The 9,133-nt window shown below is 36.5% G+C and overlaps 1 protein-coding gene across 1 annotated transcript in view; it reads left to right on the top strand.

The window, feature by feature from the left end:
- Window positions 1-9,133, top strand: part of LOC104469039 (intersectin-1) — a gene marked incomplete at its 5' end in the record, with an annotated part of 65,030 nt that overhangs the window by 2,678 nt on the left and 53,219 nt on the right. The window contains 5 exons of the mRNA XM_010083372.1: window positions 2,424-2,524; window positions 3,167-3,230; window positions 5,322-5,459; window positions 6,413-6,528; window positions 7,680-7,712. Coding sequence (XP_010081674.1) covers window positions 2,424-2,524; window positions 3,167-3,230; window positions 5,322-5,459; window positions 6,413-6,528; window positions 7,680-7,712 — 452 coding nt within the window. The remainder of the gene's footprint in view (window positions 1-2,423; window positions 2,525-3,166; window positions 3,231-5,321; window positions 5,460-6,412; window positions 6,529-7,679; window positions 7,713-9,133) is intronic.

Raw genomic sequence — 9,133 nt, 5'->3', positions numbered from 1 at the left:
TTGATACAATGTTGTGGTTTTACAAGGAATGCTTCATGAGTAGTGAATCATTGAAGTATGATAATTAACTATTACAGTATGTGTTGACACTATTTTCAAACTCTTGAAAACTTAATTTTTTGAAAACATTTGCTTCTGTAAACAATCTGCATTGTGTAGTGCTGCACAGGCACTCCTCCTGTTAGTGTGAAAACATAACAAGTAATAGACTTTAAAATTAGCTAACTCTAGGATTATTTTTAAAAGCAATATAATTAATAGTTTTCGTATTTTAAATGCACTCCACAGAGCTGTTTCTTATATATTCTTCAATTTCTGCATGAAAAAACACCTAAAAGGCTTTTAGATTGTTTCAACGCTCAGAAAAATGTATGGTTAGGCAAAATGTGTTTTACTATGGTCTGAAGAAATGCATCTAACAAAATAAAACTTCCTTAGAGGAGGTAAGATAGTAATTTCCCGAAGTCTTTATAAATCAAAACTTTCTCACAGGTCTATACTACAGATTTTTTTGCAAGAAGAAAATGGGTTGTGATATTATTTTATTATCTACTTTTATTTTCATTTTTCTTCTGATGGTTTTTCTTGTGCCCTGGTATTAGATAAGCAACACTGAGATTGCTGACAAATAGGACTAAAAGTCTTTCAAAACAAACCGTTCTTTTTCTCTTTGAAATCTATTAGGAACATAGTAGTGATGCTCTGATATAATTTCCAGAAGTACAAGAAATTATCTGCTTTGTCTAAAACAACACTTAATATTTATAATGAATGAAGTTCAAGAAACTTCAGCTGAAATGGCTTCTAGATATTGTGTAAGAGGGCTGTCATAGTCTTGGGGTTAACTGTATCTGAATCTTGCTGGTCACTTTTATTGTCAACAGAGGCCTGAAACTAAGGTGAGATGACTTCTTTTCTGAGGTGAATTTGCATGATTCTCCGAATCTGTTTGGGCCAGAGTTGGAGCGTCCTTAGCTCAATCCCAGTTACTTCAGTAACTCTGAAATGTCTGCCAGCACTGAGGGGGGTATTCCTTCAAAGACTGCTGCTAATGCTGAGTGATGAACAGTTGTGTGTCTTCAAGTTTTATTTTGGAGAAAACAGGTGGCAAAGTAATTGATTGGCAGAGTTTATGAAAGAGAGGAAGAAGATCTAAGACCATTAAACTGAAATGTAAAGGTGAAGGGTTTGGGTTTTTTTCCTTGCTGAGAATTATTTTTCATTTTGAGAAGGGTGAAATTCAATATTCTACTTGCAGTGCTTTTATTACTCTGACTGCCAAGTCACCAGTAGTGAACTCTTGGCGTACATGAGTCAACTGTTTTGTCCTCCAGCATTTTTTCTTCCAAAACTACCATTTGAATATCTGTGAAGGAGAGTTTCATTACTTAATGTACAGTAACCTGACTTCATAGATCAAGGTACATGTATGTGTAAGCAAAAGTAGACTTAGGCCTGGAAATGCCAAATATAGCAAAACTGGTGAGGGAGGAATTCACTTGCGTAAAACTTAAATAGTCAGCTTTTTAAGTTTCAGTTCTTATTTTGATTATTTAAGATGCAGCTTGGTTTTACTTTGCTCCCATGAAAGAATATTATTAAAGCACAATAGTTTGGAAATAGAAAATAGAAATAGAGGTATTAATTGTTTTGGGTCTTGCCATGTGAAAATAGGGTATGAGATCAGTTGGTAAAGTGTTCATATAATTCTCAGCTCAACTTTGAAAGATCTTGCCATGGTGTCTGCTCAGTGGACCAGGGAAAAGTGATTTGGTGGTTTTGGTTAACTTCTTGTACTGTAATTTGGTATGCTGTTATAAATGCTTATTTAATCTGGCTGCCTTCCTTTTTTTTTTTTTTTTTTTCTCAACCTTAACAAAAAAAGACCAAAATTTGAATGTGCCTAAAGACAGAACAACTGTCCTCATTGTTTGTCAGTATGAAGACTTGTCAGCCTTCAAGCATGGTAAATTATACCTACAAATTTAAAATGTTTTCCTTAATCAGCTTGTGAATTATTTAGCTAAGACAACCAGTTAAAGACAGGGTAAAGTTAGTTATCACTTCTGCTGACTGTGGTAAGGCATTTTCTGTTATATGGTTAGGTAAAAGCTTTAGCTCCTCTAAACTGTTTAGGTTACTTAATCCTCTGTTAGTAAAGAAAAAAGCAAAACTCTTAAGCCTGTCATTCAACTTTACCAAAAAACACCTTCTAAGACATTGAATTATGATAAATGTTTTCAGACAAGAAGTCAAAGCTGTTGTGGTTTCAGGAGTAAAAGGCAATATTTGTGAAAAGAACCATTTCAGACATGAAACTTGATCTCTGTGTAGCACTTCATCCTGTTCTACTTGTTAGCTTCATGTTATTAAACTAAAAATTATATTCTCCCCCTCCCTCCTTGTTCTTTTTCTGATTCTAGTGTGCCTCCTGTGGCAGAATGGGCTGTACCTCAGTCATCAAGACTGAAGTACAGACAGCTGTTCAATAGCCATGATAAAACAATGAGTGGACACTTAACAGGTATTGAAGCAGTTTTTGTTGTCTCCTTTTCTCTAACTGTAAAAGGACAATTTTAGCCTAAGCATTTAGAATGCTATTCAGATATTAAGAGACTCATCTCTCCCTGCTGTCACCATCAATATTTTTCTGTTCAAATCTCCCAGCTGCTTAATAATCTTATTTAGGAGCAAATATTCATCACAGCTGGGATCATTTTATCACCATGTTTCCTTTATTTTCTGCAAAGTAAGTTGGCACTGGGAAATTATTCTTGGAAAGGGTAGAATGGGCTGGGTGAAAACTGCTGTAGCCATTTACAGTGTTCAGTTCATCCATTGATGAGGGTGCCTATCCAATTTCAGAAAGAAACTAGAATTGTACACTGGCTTAGTTTTACAAGCTAGTAGGAGCGTATCTTTGCCTTTCATAACTTTTTTTTTTTTTTTAAATGTGAGTGGTTGTTGTGGAGAAGGGAAGGATTATGTATTTTTTTAATCTTTTCCTTTGGATGGGTGGTCCTTAGGGATAGCCTGTTCATGCTGATAACATTTCTTCAGTGTTACCTATTCAGAACTAAGCTCTGCTTGTGAAGTATCTACTTTGTAATGCAAGAAGAGGAGAAAGTTGTTTAATTACTTGTTATTCCTTGTTTCACTTTGTTAGGTCCACAAGCAAGAACTATTCTTATGCAGTCGAGTTTACCCCAGGCTCAGCTGGCTACAATATGGTAAAAATAAATCTATCAATTTCTACCAAACTGGAAACTGTACTTAAACCTCTATACTGGATACTGTGGGGTTTTTCTCTCTTTTCAGTCTTCCTCCTCTGATAAATCATTATATGCTGCTCTTTTTAGTGTGTGACTTTATAAAACAAAACATGCGCTGCTATGCTTATATTAATATTACTTCACAAAAGTAAAAAAGAGCATCTTTTATGCTATGCACATAGAAGTTTCATAAGTTGGGTTTCAGTTACGGGGTTTTTTAGGTAGACCTCCTATGTTTCAGCCTCCTGTGTCTTCCAAATCCCCAGCTGTGTGTTACAGCACCAGTGAAACTTGCACATTTGCACAGGTAGAACAAAAGGAAGCCTAATTCAGGACCATACTTAAAATAATGGATTTTAAAAAGATTTGTCTTGGCTTCTCTTTTTCCTTTAAACTTCTTGTTTGCTGGAATTTATTATGTTCTTGTTGTCACATGGATTAGTGTTGTCTCCTCCCTCATACTTTGTAAGGTTGTGCTTTCCAATGTACTGCGTAATATTTCTACTTTATTGCTTATTTATGGTTTTCTTTGGTGACTTCTCAAATGGCCTTCATGCTGCTTCTGTATATTTTTAATTTCCAGTTGCCCTCTGCAAGTTATTTCTAAGTAACTACTGTACTTTATAAGTCTTTGCTTGAAAACTGTTGTCAGCTCACTAACCCATCTGATTTGTGCGTGAGGATGTCAGCTGTGTTGTCCCTCTAACGTGGTGGTTCAGTTGTGCTTGCTTTCTTTGCTGAGCAATGATGTTTTTGTTATATCTTAAAAAGCACTCTCTCCTTTTGTTTCCTAACAAAGCTGCTATGAGGCAAAAAAAATCAACCCAATCATCTAACAGATGATTAGCCAAAAAATACTCTGCTTGTTGCCAGCGCTTAAGTAGGTTGTGTGGGCAGGGGAGTGACATCAGCCTACTCCAGAGTTCTAAACATAACTCTCCTAATTTTTGACATTCAAAGCTGCCAAGTCTATTGAGATAACGAGTTTTACAGCTTTTGTTCTCTGAAGTATTGCTCCCTTTCCTGATACTTACTCTGGCAGTGGAACCACTGTTGCTGTTCTCTCGGGCAAGATTTGTCGGTCTGTGTTGGGGGTGGATTCACTGACTTGTAGACACACAAAGTGAAGTACTGATGTGCAGCACGTCAGCTGTTCTGTAGCAGCTGTTTTGGTATTTCTGTGACAAAGATGTGGACCCAGACTGTTAGGATAGCTGATCAATTATATCCTTGCATGACAGGTTTTCATTTTACTGACTTGTTCTTATGCCCTAGCCTGAGGAGCTCAATAACACAAGCATAGATCAAATGGGTCTATAATTGTGTTCCAAATTTAAATCCCATAAATCAAATCCTGTACTTTGAGGCATCAAACAAATGTATCAGTTGCTTACCTTTGATTTTCACAGTGTCTTGCGAGATTTTCCTGCATAGAGTGCAGCATGCTAGAGAAACAAAGCTGATGTTTAGGCTGTTAAATTGTGTCCGATACTGCCTTAACATATGTAAAAGCATTTTGTGCATCTGTTGGAGAGCACTGGTTTGGTTTTAGGCCTTCCAGAGGTTACTCCATATTTTTTAATATGTGCATATGCTAAAATATTTTTCTGCTTGTCAGGACTAGAATGTTAATGGCTTTGATTTTAGTGCGAATGTGAGATAGGGGCCTCCAGGGAAGGAGGACACCAAACCAAAAAAGTCCTACCAACATCTGAGCTGATTCTTTTCTAAATGATATTGTGTAGTGGATGTGCACAAGGTGTTCAAAGCATTACTTATGTTGCATATGGTTCAGGCAGTGCTCATAGATGAAGTGAAGTAGGATCCATGGCTGTAAGGATAGTTTCAAGGCAGACATGCATGAGAATTGTGGGAAATAGTGAAGCATTTGGGGTTTGCTTTTTATTTGTTTTAAAGAAATGAAGTTGTGTGGGAAAAAAATGGTGAAAAATTTAATTAATGTGGAACTGAGTATGTTAAAACTACGTTTTTTAAGGGTGATTTTTAATCTTTAGGAATTTACTTACTTTGTACTTTTGCTTTAAAAAGGACTCTTTCAGATATCGATCAGGATGGAAAACTTACAGCTGAAGAGTTTATTCTGGCTATGCACTTAATTGATGTAGCCATGTCTGGTCAGCCATTGCCACCTGTACTGCCTCCAGAGTATATTCCACCTTCATTTAGGTAACTGGTTATAGTTTTGGAATATTGCTCCTAAATTTTTATTTCATTTGGGAAAACTGTCCTGTGAGTGTAAAGGACAATAGATTGAGAAGCAATGCCCTCCTTTTTGTACTGTATCTATAAGCAGAAAGTGACGTCTCTGGGAAATGCTTGTCTAGCTTTTTGGTTTTCTTCCAATTACTGGATGCTGGAAGTAGCAAGAATTCCTTGTAAGAATAAAGTTTTGGTAAATGTTTTATGCTCACATACCTTCCAAAACTTAGTCTGGCCATATGAGTTTAAAGTTTTTTAGTTCAGGCTTATACTTCTGTAGAGCAAATGGGACGTATGGAATTCAAAACCTGCCATGAATTTTCACTGCGGCAAATTCAAGCGTCTTTTGATACAGTTGTATCTGTGAATAGTACTGTTGAGTCATTACTTCTGTTTCTCTATTTCACTTTTTTTGTGGAGAAATGGGTGGGAATACAGTAACAGCAGTGGAAAGAAATGTTTGCATACAATCATAGCTTCATGTTCTTTAAGTATCCTCCTGAAGATTACAATTGTTTTTGCTCGTACCATGTGGGGTCTTGTTTTTAGCTTGACTATAGAGAGGTCTTCTTCTGTCTTTGCAACTTTTGCTATAGTTCAAGTCAGCATTTCCCCAACTTCAGACTGGTCCCAAGTAAGAGATCTCGGGGATAGGGTTGAACACCTCTGTAAGTTGCACAGTGCTATGAACTTTGAACTAGGTTTCTCAGGTCCCCAGCATGTGCCGTTTGTTCTCTGGAGGATAGTGTTATCTTAATGGCAACAGCTGAGTAAAATCCTCTGAGCAGCACTGAGGTAACATTAAATATCATTAAACATTATATCATTGCATTTAATTAATAATTTCATCATTAAATCATAAATAAATTTAGCAGGCATAGGTTCTTTTAAGCAACTTGGCGTTATCATTTTCTTGACAGAAGAGTACGCTCTGGTAGTGGCATATCTGCTGTAAGTTCAGTATCTGCAGACCAAAGGTTACCAGAAGAACCAGCATTAGAAGAAGAACAGCAGCAACTGGAAAAGAAATTACCAGGTGAGCAAGCAAAACCAGAGGGGTATTGTGTGCTGTTACCAGAGAGGTGTTATCATCAGGTTATATGCTGTGGAGTTATAAAAACTTGTTCTCTTTCCTATCAGTTTGTAACATGTCAGAGGCATAACCAAGACATAGCTAGGTCCAGCTAATTCCAGACTGTTGCATGATCCTTTTTGTTAGTGACAATGGAGATTATGAATGACTTTCAGGCTGCTTATCTTATGTACTCTCAACAGAGCCAGCACTTTGTAGCCCTATTGTAGGACTGCAATGAAAACTTTTTACTACCTCCATCTTCTGAGTTCAGTGGAGTGTAGTTTGGCTTATGTACTCTTTAAAAGATCACATTATATGTACAGAGACCTGTTTCATTGAAGTCTGTGTACAGTGTGCTCTTCTTTTTTACAAGCTTTTGCAACTCTGCTTTTGGGAAAATTAAAAAAAAAAAAAAAAAGAAGGAAAAAAGAAAGGGGGGGGAGGGGGGGGGGAAGGTAGAAAGCCTCCTAGATGCTAAACAGCTAAATATTAGGAAACATCTTAACACTTTTGATCATCCCCTCACTCTTCTTTCTACTTTCTTTACTTTTGCTCTATTTTATTCTACAATGACCAGAATGTCATGACAGATTTATACAGTGCCATAATAATGCTTTTCTGTTTTGCTTTGAATTATTTTTCAATTTTTAAAATTGATTCCTAAACACTGTGTTGCCTCTTTGATCACGGCTTAGATCCGAGTCAATGTTTTAGAAGACTTTCCACAGTAATGCCAATATCTTTCCAGAAATCTGTTAACTATTTTAGAGCTCATGACTGTGTGGGTTTAGTTAGGATTATTTTTATTCCCCATGTATACTACTTTGTATTCATTAACATTTTAATTTCTTCTGCTTCTTCATTGCTAGATCACTCTGTTTTGTGAGATAAAGCTCTGCCCAGTCAGGTTTTTATTTTAATTCTGTGACTATCTGGCATCATCTCCAGAAGCTGTCTTGTTACTTTTCAACATCTTCCAAATCATTCTTGCACACTGAACAGCAAAATTGCTGGTAGGCATCTTTGAAGGAGGCTACTGAGATTCTTTCTGTCAATATGAAAGTTGGTAATTTATGTCACCCCTTAATTCTAATCTTTTAACTGTTTCTTAGTTCCTAAGGACCTTCTGTCTCTTTCCATACCAGGTTAGTTCAGGGGATCTGTATGTGAGCAATTCAGGTACAACTCTGGTCTTTGCTTTGTATTTTATGACTAACTGCTGCTGGCAGTTTGCTGGGTAATTCCTGACTGTAGGAGGATGAAGGGAGATAGCAGGGACTGCTGAAGCAGACCTCATTGAAGTCTCACAATGAAATACTTGGTCACAGGTGAGATATGACTGAGGCCAAAATCTCATGTCTCTGGAATCAGAGGATTTTGATATGCAGTTTGTATCATCAGAAAGGTCAACCACTGCCTTGTCTTAGTTTCTTCATTAGACTTCAAAATCACACAAGTATTCTTCTGTTGACCTCATCTTCTTTTTCAACTTGCTTATGATACAATTGAGTCTATTAGACTTGAGAAGCAAATCTTTCCTGCATTGGTTCTTCCATGGTATCGTGTTTAGTCATGTATGCTAACTAATTCTCTGCCTGTTGTAGCCTCTGTTACTTTGCCCAGTGTGAGAGTAGACTGACTTGCCTGTAGCTTTCAGGATCATTATACTATGTTTTTTTAAAGACTGGTGTTGCACTTGCCATCTTCTAGTCTTACAGCATGGATGTTGACTAAAGGATCGATTGCACAGCATAGCTAGTAGTTAATGAATTTTGTATTTGAACTAGCGTTGTCTGGGTTTGTCAACCGGTTACTTTTCATTTTTTTGTTTTATTTTTGTTCTAAAGCCATTTCTGTTTTTAGTTCAAGAGGAACTAGAGTGTATAAACCTTTTACTGTATTTGATGTGTAGATTTTCCTTTATAAAGATCACTTAAAATAGTGAATGTTGTCTTGCTTCTTCATTGCTTTGCTAAATTTGTCTAGGTGTTGTTTTGGTTTTTTTTTCTTTGAAAGAGTTTTTGTGGTTGTCTTTTATAACCTTTTAGAAGCTTTCCATTAAGCATAGTAACACAAGCCAATAGCTATTTACGTAATTTTCTAGAAGTTGTTCTCTTCTATTTTCATACTTCGGATATACTTTGTTTTGTTATTTCTGGTAGCTACCTTGATTTTGCTGAGTGACCGTATTAGCTTGTTGGACAGCTGTCCAACAACCAGAGCCTGGTATTTCCTTTTAATGGTATGTGATTTCTGAGCCTTGAACACGATATTTTAATGTCCAAGCTACTTACAAGTGTTTTGTTGTTCTACCTATTCTTTTTAACTGACTTTCTTGATGTAACTATTGCTTTTTTTTTTTTTTTTCCCCCTCTTCCTTTTTGCTTGGTTTCCTAAATCAGTGGGGGTTATAATCACATTCCCTGTCTATCAGTCTGTACCTTAATATTCTGTGAACACAGTGGCTAATTTTAAACACACTTGACAAGCATTGAAGTGGTTAATTTTTTTCAAGCTTTATGAAAATTGGTGATTGACAGTAGGAAACTGGCTTAGCAGATGTCAG

Source organism: Pterocles gutturalis, unplaced genomic scaffold (assembly GCF_000699245.1).
Source record: "Pterocles gutturalis isolate BGI_N339 unplaced genomic scaffold, ASM69924v1 scaffold38650, whole genome shotgun sequence".
In the NCBI taxonomy this organism is placed as follows: Eukaryota; Metazoa; Chordata; class Aves; order Pterocliformes; family Pteroclidae; genus Pterocles; species Pterocles gutturalis.
This window is presented reverse-complemented; position numbering and strand designations above follow the sequence as displayed.